General features: G+C 45.4%; 1 protein-coding gene across 2 annotated transcripts in view; it reads left to right on the top strand.

The window, feature by feature from the left end:
- The first annotated feature begins 639 nt into the window (after positions 1-639).
- The window catches only part of LOC145347596 (kynurenine--oxoglutarate transaminase 3-like), a 57892-nt gene continuing 40753 nt past the window's right edge, over positions 640-17778 (top strand). Inside the window, exons 1-6 of one of the 2 annotated variants that reach the window (XM_080195186.1) lie at positions 640-890; positions 2639-2727; positions 3817-3875; positions 8119-8269; positions 13364-13513; positions 14215-14301. In XM_080195186.1, the coding sequence (XP_080051312.1) occupies positions 2641-2727; positions 3817-3875; positions 8119-8269; positions 13364-13513; positions 14215-14301 (534 nt within the window). In that variant the 5' untranslated portion in view covers positions 640-890; positions 2639-2640. The remainder of the gene's footprint in view (positions 891-2638; positions 2728-3816; positions 3876-8118; positions 8270-13363; positions 13514-14214; positions 14302-17778) is intronic. The other variant, XM_080195187.1, reaches the window with a different exon arrangement.

Below are 17778 nucleotides of genomic sequence, written 5' to 3'. Positions count from 1 at the left end.
GGTGTCAGTGTGGGCGTTGGGTGTCAGTGTGGGCGCTGGGAGTCAGTGTGGGCGCTGGGAGTCAGTGTGGGTGCTGGGAGTCAGTGTGGGTGCTGGGAGTCTGTGTGGGTGTCAGTGTGGGCGTTGGGTGTCAGTGTGGGTGCTGGGTGTCAGTGTGGGTGCTGGGAGCCTGTGTGGGTGTGGGTGTCAGTGTGGGTGCTGGGTGTCAGTGTGGGTGCTGGGTGTCAGTGTGGGTGCTGGGTGTCAGTGTGGGTGCTGGGAGTCAGTGTGGGTGCTGGGAGTCAGTGTGGGTGCTGGGAGTCAGTGTGGGTGCTGGGAGTCTGTGTGGGTGTCAGTGTGGGCGTTGGGTGTCAGTGTGGGTGCTGGGTGTCAGTGTGGGTGCTGGGAGCCTGTGTGGGTGTGGGTGTCAGTGTGGGTGCTGGGTGTCAGTGTGGGTGCTGGGTGTCAGTGTGGGTGCTGGGAGTCTGTGTGGGTGCTGGGAGTCTGTGTGGGTGCTGGGAGTCTGTGTGGGTGCTGGGAGTCAGTGTGGGTGTCAGTGTGGGTGCTGGGAGTCTGTGTGGATGCTGCTGGAGGACTGGCTGTTTACAGGGAGCTGTGACAGTGTCCGGGGCGGAACCAGCTGCTCAGTTCACAGTCAAAGGGTCGGCCTGTGGTCCGGGTAGGAAGGCGCAATGCATTCTTCATAAACCTGCTCTAGTGAAAATGAAGCGATAAAGTTGAGTGTTTGTTGTCCCGGCTCTCACTGGGACAGGCAGCTTGTGCTGTACAGTGCTCTCGGTAGCACTGTCGTAGAAGGCAGCTGGAAACGCGATCCTGCCCTTTCCCGGAGCCATTTCTGCTTGTTATTCTACCTGTGTGTCGCTGCTAACCTACAGAACCTGACCTCCCAGGTGAGTGCTTCTCCAGAATTGTCCCTGAGCCGCCCAGGTAATCCCGAACTGTCACTGCACCGCAAGATTGTATCTGGAAAAGAAGCCATTTGCACCCAGTGTGTGCAGCTTTCTGTTCTGTCAACCTTCTGTCTTTTGCTTCCTCTAATCTATCATGAGTTCTCTTGCTCCTGTTTTTGGGAGGTCGGTGGGACGGGGTACATTATAGATCCTAACAGCTCTCTACACTGGGATAAAAATCCTAACTCTCCTCTTGCTCTGCTGCCGATGATCTTTAAAGTCTCGAGTTACCAGCTGGCGGTAGTCATTTCGTCCCCCTCCTGCTGTAACTAATTAAAAATATTGCATTGTTTTAGGCTCTGCATTCTCCAGCTCTAGCCTTTTTTCATTGGTAGCTTTCTTTGCCCTACTAAGCCTATTCTATCTTATTTGATTTATTATTATCACATGTATTGGGATACAGTGGAAAGTATTCTTTCTTGCACGCTATACAGACGAAGCATATTGTACATAGAATCCCTACACTACAGAAGGAAGCCATTCGGCCCATTGAATCGGCACCAACCACAATCCCACCCATTCCACAATTCCCATGACCCCACATATTTACCCTGCTAGCCCCCGGTGACACTAGGGTCAATTTAGCATGGCCAATCAATCCAGCCTGAACATCTTTGAACTGTGGGAGGAAACCAGAGCACCGGGAGGAAACCCACGCAGACACAGGGAGAACGTGCTGCCCCCAGCACAGACAGTAGCCTGAGGCTGGAATTGAACCTGGGACCCTGGTGCTGTGAGGCAGCAGTGTGAACCACTGTGCCACCCCTGAGAGAAGGAAAGAAGAGGGTGCAGAATGTGGTGTTACAAAGTGGTCACTGTGCTGTCTAAGCAGTGATCTTATGAAACCCTCCTAATAGCCTCCAACTCTCCCTCTTATAATTGCCCCAGAAACCTTCACATTTAAGCTTTATAGTCATCTAATATCCCCTTACTGGGTTCAGTATCATTTTGTTTTGTCTGATTACATTCCTACATTGGAGCAAAATATCCAATTTTGTAGAACTGTAGAAATCCAGTAAATTGTTGTTGTGATATGTTTTGACCTTGTCAGCCAGTCTGCACTGTAGCACTTTATCAAGTAACATGGGAACACCAACAATATCAATGTGTTCTGCTTTTGTAAAATAAGAAAAAGGAATACAATAGCTTGAAAGAGATAGAAGATGAGTCAGCATCCATGATAAGAGGCTCGGTGGCACAGTGGTTAGCACTGCAAACTCACAGAGCCAGGGACCTGGGTTCAATTCTGGTCTTGGGTCACTGTTTGTGTGAAGTCTGCCCTTCTCCCAGTATCTGTGTGGGTTTCCTCCGGCTACTCCGGTTTCCTCTCACAGTCCAAAGATGCGCAGGTTAGGTGGACTGGCCAAATTGTCCTTTAGTGTCAAGGGAACTAGCCTTGGGCAAATGCATGGGGTAATGGGGGTAGGGCCTGGGTGGGATTGTGGTCGGTGCAGACTTGATGGGCCGAATGGTCTCCTTCTGCACTGTGGGGATTTTATGAAAATTATATGTTTTGTCCAGTCAGAATATAGCATATTTTTGAAAATGTTGGAGTTTGCATTGAAAACAAAGAAATAAGATTTGAATTTGCATTACTATAACCTCCCTTCAAATCTACAGGGCTTCCCAAACTACTTTCAAGCCCACATTTTACTTTCCTGAAGTTTTTTTTATGTTTCATATTGCAGGCATGCAGCTTGTTTGTTGGCTGAAATATATCAAAACCACACAGAAACTTCTTCGTTCTTCATGCATACAACAGTTTTCCACCTCCATGGTAAGCAGTTGGTTGTTCCACAGCAGAATTTAAAGGGACCTTTTGCTCCTTGTTGCAGACTGGCTGCAGTTTGCCTCCTTATGAAGTGGCAAATGGTATGTTGGCCTTCGCTAAGAGAGGTTTCGAGCAGCGACGTGTCATTGCAATTACCTTGGTGAGGCCACACCTAGGGTATTGGGTGCAGTTTTGGTCTCCTTTTCTGAGGAAGGATGTTCCTGCTTCCGAGGGAGTGCAGCGAAGGTTTACCAGGCTGATTCCGGGGATGGCGGGACTGATGTATGAGGAGAGATTGACCAGGTTAGGATTGTTTTCACTGGAGTTCAGACCAATTTGGAGGGGTGGGAATTGCATAGAGACTTATAAAATTCTAACAGGACTAGACAGGGTAGATGCAGGGAGGATGGCCCTGATGGCGGGGGAATCCAGAACCACGGGTCACAGTCTGAGGATTCAGGGTAGACCATTTAGGATGGAGATGAGAAGACATTTCTTTACCCAAAGCGTGGTGAGCCTGTAGAATTCAGGAAATAGTTGATGCCAAAAGATTGAATGTATTCAAGAGTCAGCCAGGTATAGCACTTGGGGCGAATGGGATCAAAAGTTATGGGGAAAAAACAGGATTAGGCTAGAGAATGTCTGGGGTGCGTGGGATCCTTGATTATGCTGGCTGCTTCTCCGATGCAGCTGGAAGTGCGGACAGAGTCAATGGTGTGATGGATTGGGCTACATTCACGACCTTTTGTAGTTTTTTGCAGCCTTGGACAGAGCAGGAGCCATACCAAGCTGTGAAGTGATGCTTTTTGTGGTGAATATAAGCATTGTATATAGGCATTCACCAGTGGGGGAAGGGGGAAGTGATTATTAAAAATAGTGAGCAGTTTTACAAGCATTGCTGCAATTTGACATTCAAAATGTTTGCTCGTTTTACCCAATGGAAGTTCTGCTTTTTGGAACAAGATGCTCCTGCAAAGTTTTAATATGCATGTTGGGACTTTATCTGACATTTTAGTTGACTGAGCGAAACAGAATTTTATAAAGGTCTGTGCATTACTTAAAGTGAATTAAGTACTTGTTTCCTTCAATTTGTAGATGACTTCATTCAGGCACAAGAATGCAAAAAGGATTGAAGGCCTGGATAAGAATGTATGGTAAGTATTCACCTAAAAGTTCTGCAGGTACAAAGCTGTGTTACACGGAGCAGACTGGAAAGTGGAGTCAAGACCACAGCTAGATCTGCCATGATCTTATTGAATAGCGGAGCAGGCTCAACGGACTAAATGGCCTACTCCTGCTCCCGAGTCCTAAGGCCCAATGTATTTTCACTGTTAACAAGTTATATCTTTCTTGGTTCAAACCTGAGTAAATACAGAATCCTAAGATTCTTGCTAGTTAGGTGTGTGTCTACATAGTTTAAATGGCATATGCAGTGCAGAGACAGGCAATTTGACTCAGTTGCCCTGTACTGGTATTTATGGACACCAGGACATAGACAAGTTGGTGGGTAGATAGGTGGAAGATGAAGTTCAATGTGGAGAAGTGTGAGGTAATGCATTTTGCTAGGAAGAACATGGAGAGACAGTAGAAAATAAGAGGCAAAATTCTTAATGGGATGCTGGTGATGGGTGTATAGGTGCATAGCTTAGTAAAGGTGGCAGGACAGGTGAGAAAATAAGTAATAAAGCCTATAGTATTGTGGGCTTTATTAATAGGTGCTTAGAGTACAAGAGCAAGGAAGTAATGCTGAACTTATACGACTGGAATATTGTGTACTGTTCTAGGAGCTCACACTATTAGGAAGAATGTGAAAGCATTAGAGAGAGTACAGAAGAGGTTTACAAGAATAGTTTTAAAGATGAATAACTTCAGTTATAAGGATAGATTGGAGAGGTTGGGACTCTTCTCCTTGGAGAGGAGATTTGATAGAGATGTTCAAAATCATGAGAGAGCTGGACAGAGTAGACAGGGAGAAACTATAAGATAGAAATATAAGATAATGAAGGGGCTAGATAGGGTAGAGGTGGAGATTCTTCCCGCTTAGAAAGGATGGCAGAACTAGAGGGCACAGTCTCAAAATAAGGGGGGGGGGGGGGGGGGTGCAGTTTAGATCAGAGTTGAGGAGGGACTTCTTCACTCAAAGGGTGGTGAATCTCTGAATTCTCTGCCCATTGAAGTGTTGGAGGCTACCTCACTGAATATATTTAAGTCACGGGTAGATAGGTTTCTGATAGACAGGGGAATTAAGGGTTATGGGGAGAAAGCGGGAAAGTGGAACTGATCCACTTCAGATCAGCCGTGATCTTATTGAATGGCGGGGCAGGCTCGAAGGGCTAGATGGCCTACTCCTGCTCCTATTTCTTATGTTCTTATGTTCTTATAACTGTTCCTGCTCATAAAAGGATCAAGAACGAGAGGGCACAAATTTAAGGTGATTTGCAAAAGAAGCAAATGTGATATGAGAAGAAACTTGTATGGGGTCTGGAATGTGCTACCTGGGAGTGTGGTGGAGGCAGGTTCAATCAAGGCATTCAAGAGGGTTTTGGATGATTATTTGAATAGAGGCAACATGTAGGGGCACAGGGGAAGGGCGGGAGAATGGCACTAAGCTGGTTTGGAGAGCTGATGCAGACACAATAGGAGAAATGGCTTCCTTCCTTTAATAATTCTGTGATTTTGATTGTGATGCTTCGCTTGAGCTTGCTCTCGCTCCATTGGATCTAACCTGATCCTTCCTCCCTGGCAATGCCCTTAAATGCATTCATCTGCTCAAACTACTTCCATGTCTTTGATAACAAGCAAATTGGTACCGATCTCTTATCCATGTCCTCTTGCTCCTGGTAAGAAGACTATTAAGAGTGCTAAATCCCAGCAAGTTACAGAGAAACTTATAATGGACTGAGTTTGCTTCGTGGCAACAGGCAGTTGCTACTTCTAAAGTAACCAGTGGGCCATTCTATTCAAGGAAAGGTTCTAAAGATACTGGGGTTATTTGGAGAGGTATGGTCCATTTTGAAGCATTAAAGTATGGGAGAGGAAAGGTGCCCATTTGGTGAGATAAGAAACCCCTTGGAAAGATGTCAGTTATTGGGATTATGAATGTACGTAAACAGTGGATAAGCTCCGTGAAATTGCCATGCTGTCAAATCATTTAAATCTCAAGCTCTTTAAATTTTGGGGAAACGATAAAGCATTAGTGCTACCTGACTGTTTTCACAACCTATCATTATCACAGTAGGGATAGCTAGTAAGTTCACCATTTGATTGATAGCTTCATGTAGTTAATAACAGATCAGCTTTGTTTGATGTGGGGCAAGGAATATAAATATGTATTTTCATAAGCGACTAGGTACTTGAAGAGTTTTTTGTTCTTAAAGGGGTTAAATACATGAAGGAATTTTTAAAAATAAGAGTTTAAGTCCTAGGAAGGATTTAAATGTTATCAATAATAGTGTTATTTTTAAATATAGTGAAATTGGAAATAAACATTTGATGAGCATTTTTGTGAATATTGGGTGAGTTGAAATGGAGGGGAAAAAGAAAAGGTGGGGACATGAGTTGGAACTAATTTGGGATGGGGGCTACAAAGGCCATGGAGGTGAGGTGGGCAATATGTGCTGGTATGAAGGTACAAAGAACAACCCGGCACGGGAAACAGGCCCTTTGGCCCAATGAGCCCGCGCTGCCATTTTAAAGCCCCATGTCTATGCGAATGGTACCCCTACTGTAGCCAGATTCAGGGGAGAATAGTGTAGGGTCAATTTGGTACACCAATCAGCCTAAGAGCACATCTTTGAGGTGTGGGAGGAAACCGGAGCACCCGGAGGAAACCCACGCAACCACAGGGAGAATGCGCAAACTCCCACAGACACTGGCCAAATCCATGTATCTGCACAGCAAACAGTGATAGTCACTGAGCTGTTGTGGTGCCCGTCTGCTGGTGCAGATTTAAGCACAAGGTATGAGGGGCATGGGTTGGCATAGAGGGTGTAAAGGCAAAGGGTAGTGTGTGGGGGCTTGAGTTGGAATTAAGTTGGCGTAGGAGCTATGAAGGACCATAAGGAGGACCGGAGGGCATAGATTGGCATGGAGGGTGTGGTTGTGTGAGGTGGCAAGAGCTACTATGGATGGGGCACGTGGGGGCTGAGGGGTGAGCACTAGTGGGCTGTTTTTTGTTTTGTTATAATTAAACCAAACAGTACCAAGGCCGATCTTTTGTATCATACAATCTCTACAAGGAGGCCATTCAATCCATCAAGTCTGCACCAACAACAATCCCACCCAGGTCATATTCCCATAAACCCACACATTTACTCTGGTAATCCCCCGACACTAGTGGCAGTTTAGCATGGCCAATCATCCTAATCCGCACATCTTTGAACTGTGGGGGGAAACCCAGAGGAAACCCACGCAGACACGGGGAGAACGTGCAGACTCTGCACAGACAGTGACTTGAGGCTGTAATTGAACGTGGGTCCCTGGCACTGTGTGCTAAGCACTGTGCCACCGTGCCGCCCCACTTCCTTGTACACTTCCTCAGCACCCGGTAGCCATTACAAACTTTCCAGAGCTGGTGGGCGCCTGCAGCCCCTCCCCATCACCACAGGAACAAAAATCTGCAGGGTCAGGGCACTTTCTTCCCAGTCGAGTTTGCAAATTGGGAACATTCCACCTCTGCGCTTTCAATTCAGGAGTGAAAATTTGGTCCATTTAGTTTTTGATATTATTAATTTAATTAACTGAACTTAAAATCCCCCAGGTGGGTTGTAGAAGGATTTAAACTCATTAATCCAGGCCTCTGGATTACTAGTTAGGTAATCTAACTGCTATACTACTATAATCTATTTACCTTGCTTTCAAACCTGCCAATTCCAGAGTACAGCGCCAAGTTTCATTTTTTTAATGATCTAAATGAAAGAATCATTTGCATTGAGTGTGTGGAGAGTCCAGCAAATCCCTATCATCTACTCTTCTTCCTTGTCCAATACAGCATTGGCATCCGGAATGTCTTAACCCTGTCCCTCAGGGTGGCACAATGGTTAGCACTGATGCCCCACAGCGCCAGGGACCTGGGTTCGATTCCCGGCTTGGATCACTGTCTGTGCGGAGTCTGTACGTTCTCCCCATGTCTGCATGGATTTCCTCTGGTGCTCCGGTTTCCTCTCACAGTCCGAAAGACGTGCTGGTTAGGTGCATTGGCCATGCTAAATTCTCCCTCAATGTACTCAAACCAGCGCCAGAATGTGGTGACTGGGGGATTTTCACAGTAACATTATTGCAGTGTTAATGTAAGCTTATTTGCGACACTAATAAGTAACTTTGAAACATTGTCTTTGTGGATCGGATTGGTATTCCCACTTCTTCTTCTGTTTGCTAAAGTGTGCCCCTGTTTTGTAGGGTTGAATTTACCAAGCTGGCTGCTATGCCAGGGGTGGTCAATCTTGGTCAGGGATTCCCAGACCTGCCCCCTCCTTCTCACATAAGAGAAGCCTTGGCTGCTGCTGCGGTGGGTGAAGACTTCATGTTGAACCAGTATACAAGAGGATTTGTAAGTTCTTTTCATGACTCTTTACCTAAGCTGTTTCCAGTCTATGCTGTTGAGCACCAGAATAATGCTTTGTGGTATAGTTGGATAGTTGTTTTTTCTATATTGCTATGTGTGAATGCAGGGTGTGGCTCTGGCAAAGTTAGCACTCAGTGGGTGGGATCTTTCAGCAGTTCCTGCCGACAGATGGTTGGGATCCTTAATTGTGCTGGCTGCTTTTCCGAGGCAGTGGGAAGTGTAAGACAGAGTCAGTGGATGGGTTGTGTTCCCTCAGATCCTCTCCAATTATCAGGCTTCAGAGGAAGGTGTGCAGAGGAAGCTCTGCCTTGGATTCCGAATGGACACTGTCTCCTCCTTTATGAGGAGCTGTTAATTTAGGACAAGTGCTCTAGCACAATGGAAGAGCGGTTGTATTTATAGGTGCGCCATATTTCATCCTAGATGCTTATTGCCCACTCATTACGTTCTCACCCTCCTTTCAGGTAATCTTTGATCATGTGGCACTTTGGTTCATTCGTGTAATTGTACTCCCTCTCTGTGATAACTTCCCTGGGATCTGGGTCCACCAAATTTCCAATCTCAAAGCTGGTTGAGTATGAATTCACAATGGGGTCAGGGGCTAGTCTTTGCGGTGTCTTGACTGATGTTGATGATTTGGTCCTGATTTCATCTTGAGGCCGAGAATGAATTGTATTCCCTTAGCTCTTGCTCAGAGTGTCTTCCACCTAGCTGCTGGTAGAGTTTCTATTTGCCCCTGGTTCCTGGTTTCCATCCAGATCCAAGTGGTATGTCAAAGGTTCCACTAGCTTCCTTCCCAATGACATTAAGTTTGTCCTGACATTTCTCTGGTCTGTCTCCTTCTGGAATGCTCTCATCAGATTGGAAACTGGTGAGACAGGAAAAAGATAGAAAGCAGGAAGTTACAGTCCAGTTAGTTTAACATCTGTAGAGGGGAAATTGCTGGCATTAATTATTAAATAGATTATAGTGGGGCACTTCGCGATCAGGCGGAGTCACCATGATTTTTGAAAGTGTTTGACTAATTTATTGAGGGGATAACGAGCAACGTAGATAAAGGGGAATCTGTGGATGTGCTGTACTGAGATTCCCAGAAGCCATTTGAAAAGCTGTCATATCAGAGGTTACTGCGCAAAGTGAGGCTCTGGTGTAGGGGGCAATGTATTAGCATGGATAGAAGATTGGCTTTCTAAGAGGAAACAGAATAGGGCTAAATGGGTCACTTAAGGGGTGGCAGGATGTGGTGAATGATGTGCCACAAGGATCAGTGCTGAGGCCTGAACCTCTGAATGAAGGGGCTGAAAGCTGCTAAATTTGCTGATGACATGAAGATAGGAAAGCAAATTGTGAAGTGGATGTAAAGAGTCTGCAAAGGAAAGTGGATAGAAATTTGGCAGATGGAGTATAATGTAGGAAAATGTGAACCTTTCCACTTTGGCAGGAAGAATAAAAGAGCGGTATATTGTTTAAATGGAGAGAGATTTCAGAACTTTTGAGATAAGAAGGGAACTGGGTGTCCTGGAACATGAAGCAGGAGAAGTTAGTTTGCAGGTACAGCAAGTGATTAGGAAGGCAAATGAAACGTTGTTGTTTATCGTAATGAGATTGGGGTAGAAAACTAGGGACAAGGTGCTACAGTTATACAGGGCACTGGTGAGACCATATTCGGAGTATTAGAACAAAGGACAAAGAAAGTTACAGCAGAGGAACAGGCCCTTCGGCCCTCCAAGCCTGTACCGATCATGCTGCCCGACTTAACTAAAACCCCCTACCCTTTCGGGAACCATATCCCTCCATTCCCATCCTATTCAAAATGTGCCTTAAAAGTCACTACTGTATCCGCTTCCACTACCTCCCCCAGCAACGAGTTCCAGGCACCCACTACTCTCTGTGTAAAAAATCTGCCTCGTACATCTCCTTTAAACCTTGCCCCTTGCACCTTAAACCTGTGGCCCTAGAAATTGACTGTTCCACTCTGGGAGAAAGCTTCTGACTATCCACTCTGCCCATGCCTCTCATAATCTTGTAGGCTTCTATCAGTTCTCCTCTCAACCTCCATCGCTCCAATGAGAACAAACCAAGTTTCTCCAACCTCTCCTCATAGCTAATGCCGTCCATACCAGGCAACGTCCTGGTAAATCTTTTCTGTACCGTCTCCAAAGCCTCCACATCTTTCTGGTAGTGTGGCAACCAGAATTGAACGCTATATTCCAAGTGCGGCCTAAATAAGGTTCTATAAAGCTGCAACATGACTTGCCAATTTTTAAACTCAGTACCCCAGCCGATGAAGGCAAGCATGCCGTATGCCTTCTTGACTGCCTTCCCCATCTGCATTGCCACTTTCAGTGCCCTATGTACCTGTACACCCAGATCCCTTTGCCTATCAATACTTTTAATGGTTCTGCCATTTATTGTACGTTTCCTATCTGTATTATACCTTCCAAAATGCATTACCTCACATTTGTCCGGATTAAACTCCATCTGCCATCTCTCCGCCCAAGTCTCTAACTGATCAATATCCTGCTGTATCCTCTGATAGTCCTCATCGCTAAATGTATATCCACCAACTTTTGTGTTGTCCGCAAACTTACTAATTGATCCAGTTACATTTCCCTCCAAATCATTTACATATATTACAAACAGCAAAGGTCCCAGCACTGATCCCTGAGGAACACCATTTGTCACAGCCCTCCATTCAGAAACACACCCTTCCACTGCTACCCTCTGTCTCCATTGACTGAGCCAGTTTAGTATCCACCTTGCCAGCTCATCTCTGATCCCATGCAACTTTACCTTCTGCACCAGTCTGCTATGGCGGACCTTGTCAAAGATCTTACTGAAGTCCATGTAGACAACATCCATTGCCTTACCCTCATAAATCCTGTCTTGAAGATTCCTCTCCAATAATTTCCCTACCACTGATGTAAGGCTCACCGGCCTGTAATTACCTGGATCATTCTTGCTACCTTTCTTAAACAAAAGAACAACTTTGGCTATTCTCCAATCCTCTGGGACCTCCCCTGTGGCCAGTGAGGATTCAAAGATGTCTTTCAAGACCCCAGCAATTTCCTCCCTTGCCTCTCTCAGTATTCTGGGGTATATCCCATCAGGCCCTGGGGACTTGTCTACTGTAATGTTTCTCAAGAACTCCAATACCTCCTCCTTTTTGATCAAAACATAACTGAAACTATCTACACGTCCTTTCCCATTCATCATCCACCAAGTCCTTCTCTTTAGTGAATACTGACGCAAAGTACTCATTTAATACCTTGCCCATTTCCTCTGGCTCCATGCATCAATTCCCTCCCTTGTCCTTGAGTGGGCCAACCCTCTCCCTGGCTACCCACTTGCTATTTATATATTTATAAAAAATCCTTGGGATTTTCCTTAATCCTGCTGGCCAATGCTTTTTCATGATCCCTTTTAACCCTTCTTACTCCTTGCTTAAGTTTCTTTCTACTTCCCTTGTATTCCACACTTGCTTCGTGTGTTCCCAGCCTCCTAGATTTGACAAATGCTTCCTTTTTCTCTTTGACTAGGCTCACAATATCTCTTGTTATCCAAGGTTCCCAAAACTTGCCATACGTATCCTTCATCCTTATTTAAGAAAGGACAGAAATGCGTTAGAAGGAGTTCAGAGAAGATTCATCCGTCTGATGTCTGGGATCAGTGGATTACTTTGGGAAGAGAGGTCGGACAGATGGGGCCTCTATCCATAGGAATATAGAAGATTGAGAGGTGATGTTAATCTATAGGATCCCCACAGTGTAGATGGAGGCCTTTCAGCCCATTGAGTCTGCATTGATTATTCAAAAGAGCATCTTACTCAGGCCCACATCCCCACCTTTTTCCCATAACCCCACACATTTACAATGGCTAATCCATCTAATCTACACACCTTTGGATACTAGGGCAAAATTTAGCATGGCCAATCCACCTAACCTGCATATCTTTGGAGCGTGGGAGGAAACTGGATCACCCGAGGAAACCCACATAGACACGAGGTGAACGTGCAAACTCCATACAGAAGGTCACCCAAGGCCTGAATTGAACCTGGGTCCCTGGCACTGTGCCACCATGCCACCCTATCTTATTGAAACATATAAGTTCCCGAGGGGATTTGACCAAGTGGATGCTGAAAGGATGTTTGCCTTGTGGGAGAGATTAGAACCAGCGTAAAAATATCTCTCACGTTTAAGATGGAGATTAGAAGAACTTCTTTCTTCTGATAGAGTTGTGAATCTTTGGAACTCTTAGTTGCGGACAGCAGTGGAGGCAGCACCACTGAATGTTTTACAGACAGAAATGGATAACCTAAGCCCTATGTGCGTATTCCACAAATTCATCGGGTTTTTAAGTCATTGGGCCACTTCTCCAAATGTGTGTGTGTTTTAAAGAGAAAAGGCTTTTTGCTTCTGAACTTTGGTTCAGTGAAATCAGTGTTTAGAGAGGCAGTTTTGTTTTTATTTATTCATGGGATGTGCTGTCACTGTCTGGGCGTGAGGGCATTTAAGAGTCAATCCCATAGCTTTGGAGTCACATGTAGGATGGCAGGTTTCATTCCCTAAAGGACATTAGTGAACCAGATGGGTGAACAGTTGAGGTGATCGCAGTTGGTGGGTCCAGTGTCCAGTGCTGCTGAGATCCAAAACCTAACTTGTCAGCTGCTTCCCTTAGTTGAAGGGTCAGTCATAAGGGGACATATGTTCAAGGTGAGGGGCAGGAAGTTTAGGGGGATGTGAGCAAAAACATTTTTACCCAGAGGGTGGTGACGGCCCTGGAATGCGCTGCCTGGGAGTGTGGTGGAGGCGGGATGTCTCACGTCCTTTAAAAAGTACCTGGATGTGTACTTGCCATGTTATAACATTCAGGGCCATGGGCCAAATGCTGGCAGATGAGAATAGGGAGAGTAATGTGTCAGTATGAACTCGATGGGCCAAAGGGCCTCTTCCTTGTTATATGACTCTATGAATTGGAACGATTCAGAAATAAAACTGCCTTCACTGAATTTACAAAATGTTGAATGAATATACTTCTATTCTGTTCATTTCTGACTAATGTTTTGCTCTTTTACACAAGGGTCACCCTCCATTAGTGAAAGCACTTGCGGATCTATATGGAAGTGTGTGTGGACGTTCCATCGATCCGAATAAAGAGATTGTGGTAACAGTTGGAGGGTACGGTTCTCTTTCCAGCTCTATACAAGGACTGGTTGATGAGGGAGATGAGGTAAAATAACAAACACTTATTTATCTTTGTGTGTATGTGTGTGTGTGTAAGCATGTGCTGGCCAACATAAGGAAGGTCAGAGTGCCCTGGTTCATGCATTCGCTACATGGGTTTGTCCAGTGAGCGAATGAGACCCAGGATCAGGACATTTTAGTTTTAGTCATTGGTGGCACAGTAGTTAGCACTGCTGCCTCACAATGCCAGGGAGCCGGGTTCGATTCCTGGCTTCAATCACTGTCTGTGTGGAGTTTGCACCTTCTGCCCATGTCTGCGTGGGTTTCCTCCAGATGCTCCGATTTCCTCCCACAGCCCGAAAGAAGTGTTGGTTAGGAGCATTGGCCATGTTAAATTCTCCCCCCGTATACCCAAACTGGCGCCAGAGAGTGGCGACTAGAGGGTTTTCACAGTAACTTCATTGCAATGTTAATGTAAACGTACTTGTGACACTGATAAATAAATTTAAACTTTATTTTACTGTGTGTGTGTGTGTATTAAAAATGATTTTCCTTGTTTTTGTGATATTTCACTATGTGTATATTGGATGCTGTGTTTGTCTGTATTACAACAATGACATGTCAGTCATAATTCTTTGGCTGAGGTGTGCATTTATATTGTTCCCAGATCCTGAAATACAAATGTACCAGAATGAGTTTTTTTCTTTCTGTATTATGAATCAATTTTTAATGTATATTTAATTGCAGGTGATAATCATTGAGCCATTCTTTGACTGTTACGAGCCAATGGTTAAGATGGCCGGAGGCATCCCAGTCTTCATCCCATTAAGGCCTGTGAGTATTTGATCCAACAGAGCCATTTAACACAAAATAAAACACTGTTTTCCATTCAAGTTTGGTGATGGATGTTACATTTACTTGGACAGAAATTTTCTAGCCCCATGGCCGAAAATCTCACCCAAAATCAACAAACCTTTGCTTGGTCCGTGTCCCGCCCAATACGATTCCTGTGGGGGCCAGCACAGGAAAACTCCACCCATGATTTGTATGTTAATCATTTCTATTATCACCAACTTCATACATTGATTTTTTTTTAATTTACTCAAGGGATGTGGGCTTCACCGACTAGACCATAATTTATTGCCCATCCCTAATTACTGTTCAGAAGGTGGTGGTGAGCTGCCTTCTTGAACTGCTGCAGTCCCTGTGATGTAAGTGCACCCGTAGTGTTGTTAGGGAGGTGGTTCCAGCATTTTGAACCAGTGGCAGTGAAGGGACAGTGAGTCACTTGGAGGGGTACTTCCAGGTAGTGGTGGTGATGTTCCCAGATATCTTGTCCTTCTAGATGGTAGTGGCCGTGGATTTGGAAAATTCTGTCTAATGATCCTTGGTGACTTCCTGTGGTGGCTCTGTGCCTTGGTGGTGGAGGGAGTGAATGTTTGTGGACGGGTTGTCAATCAAGTAGGCTGTTTTGTCCTGGATGGTGTTAAGCTTCCTGAGTCTTGTTAGAGATGCGCCTATCCAGGCAAGTGGAAAGTATTCCATCACATTCCTGACTTGTGTCTAGTAGATGGTGGGTAGGTTTTGGAGATTCAGGAGGTGAGTTACCGACTGCAGGATTCCTAAGCATTGAAACCAAAAGAGAAAATGCTGGAAAATCTCAGCAGGTCTGGCAACATCTGTAAGGAGAGAAAAGAGCTGATGTTTCGAGTCCAGACGACCCTTTGTCGAAGCTAAAAGGAATAGAAAGTTGGAGATATTTATACTGCAGGGCGAGGTGATAAAAGATGAGTCATAGCCACAGAAACCAAGGAAACCAGTTAATAACTGTCCACAGAGAGAATTAAGGGTGTGAATGACACTGCTTAACCTGGAACGAATGTTTTGGACCTTGGAAGTGAGCATAGAAGACGTAAAGCAAAAGGTGTGACACCTTCTGCGATTGCATGGGAAGGTGCCATGAAAACATTGACCTATTGTTGTAGCCACAGTATTTATGTGGCTAGTCCAGCTCAGTTTCTGGTCAATGGTATTCCCTAAGATGTTGACAGTGGAGGATTTAGCAATGGTAATGTCATTGAATGTCAAGGGGACATGGTTGGATTCTCCTTTTTTTGGCAATGGTCATTGCCTGGCACTTGTGTGGTGTAAATTTTACTTGCCACTTGTCAGCCCAATCCGGGGCTAACAATAATGGTGAAGCCAGGTTAACTGTTGGACAAGCAATTTGGACATGAGCCATGCATATCTCCAATTTGAATTAGATGAGCCTTTCTGGAGGTAACAATTAATGTGCACAAAGGTTGATGCAAGTACTCTCGCCTACCCTTTGGGGTCTCATCCATGTGCACTACTTTTTAACGGGACATGGAGAACATATTCAAGGTCACCTCAGGTAGCAATGTACCTGGACAATGTCCAGGTTACGGGAACTTCGGAGCACGAATGCTTAGAAAACCTGGAAGAGAAAATTCTCAGAAGTCTGGATATGCCTGAAGATGGAAAAATGTGTCTCTTCCAAGCAAGTGCTGGGACCTATTTAAGCTACTGGGTGGATGGAAAGGGTCTTCATCTGGTGGGTGATTCTCCATAATCTCCACAGCTGGAGCCTTTCAATAGCGATAAACAGCAGCTCTTTTAATCGAATGGCCCATTTTGACCCCAAAAAGGACTTTGTCCTTACAGGTGATGCCTTCCCATATGGTGTTGGGAGCAGTACTGGTACATCACTGGAAAAATGGATCAGAGAAGCCTAGGGCCTAGGCGTATTCACACCTAGGGCCATTTTGGATGCTGGACAGAGGTATTCCCAATCGAGAAAGAGGAGTTATCTTTGGCATTAAGAAATATCATCATACATTTACAGTGGACACTTCATCATCGCACTGATCATAAACCAGACAAGGCAGACAAGTCCTATTGCCTCCGCCTGGATACAGTATTGTTACTGGAAGCTTATGATTACTTCCTAGAGCACCTCCCCAGGACCCAGATAGCTGAGTGGTGTGCCTTTGCCTATAAGCCAAGCTTCAGTACCAGCTCTGAATGAGGTTGTGATGACCCTGGTATTTGGAGACTCTGCTGGTTTCCGCAAACTGGGGCCTGGATAAAATAGGACCCGGTCCCACCTAAATTAAAATCTATGATTCTGAATGGCGAATTCTGAGGACATCACACCAATGAAATGGAACCCTATCTGATGTAGAAAGATGATCTCAGTGTTGAGGACAGTATCATCCTCTGGGTGTCCTGTGTAGCTGTCCCTTGCCCAAGGCCATATCTAATGCCTGTGGAACAATGCCATGGCCAGCCTTGGGTTTCGTAAGTGAAAATGCTGGCCAGGAGCTGCATATGGTGGCCCAGTCTTGATGCAGACATTACAGACTTGGTCAGACAGTGGAGAATCAAAAGGCTCACTCCTTTGTCAGAGCTCTGATGAAGGATCATCCAGACTCGAAACATTGACTCTATTCTCCACAGATACTGTCAGACCTGCTGAGATTTTCCAGCGTTTTAGGTTTTTGTTTCAGATTCCAGCATTCGCAGTAATTTGCTTTTATCTTAGCCATTGAGAGACTGTTTCCCCTGGCTGGGGAATCTAGAATATGGGAGATAGTCGCAGGATAAGGGCAACCTTATTCCCTTCGTAGAATTTTGCAGTGCAGAAGGAGGCCATTCGGCCCGTCGAGTCTGCACCGACCATAATCCCACCCCAGGCCCTTTCCCTATAATCCCATGCATTTACTCTAGCTGCTCCCCCTGACACTAGGGGGCAATTTAGTATGGCCAATCCAACTAAACCGTACATCTTTGGACTGTGGGAGGAAGCCGGAGCACCCAGAGGAAACCCACACAGACACGGGGAGAATATGCAGACTCCACACAGACAGTGACCCAAGATGGGAATTGAACCGGGGTCTCTTGCACTGTGAGGCAGCAGTGTTAGCTACTGTGCCACCATGCCACTCCTCAGGTCTGGGATGAGGAGAAACTTCTTCACTGAAGGATTGTGAATCTTTGGTGGTCTCTAGCCCAGAGGACTGTAGATTCTGCATTGTTGAGTATATTCAAGATTGAGATAAAAAGATTTTTGATCTCCTTGGCCAGTGCTTCTCAAGCCTTTCCCTGTTGTGATCCCATTTTTATCCTTGCATACTGGTGCAGTGGGGGTGAGTTGTCTGGGGGAGTGGAGAGTTGATGAGCCGGGGGCATCGTTAAATAAGGGAGAGGGAGGCCTGATGAACAGGAGTCAATGGTTTTGTCCACAACCATTTCAAAGATGCGGAGGGTATCTCGGAGCTAAGAATCAAC

Source organism: Carcharhinus amblyrhynchos, chromosome 9, assembly GCF_965287045.1.
Source record: "Carcharhinus amblyrhynchos chromosome 9, sCarAmb.v2.hapA, whole genome shotgun sequence".
Taxonomy (NCBI): Eukaryota; Metazoa; Chordata; class Chondrichthyes; order Carcharhiniformes; family Carcharhinidae; genus Carcharhinus; species Carcharhinus amblyrhynchos.
The sequence above is the reverse complement of the archived record's forward strand: the minus strand, read 5'-3'. Positions and strand labels throughout refer to the sequence as shown.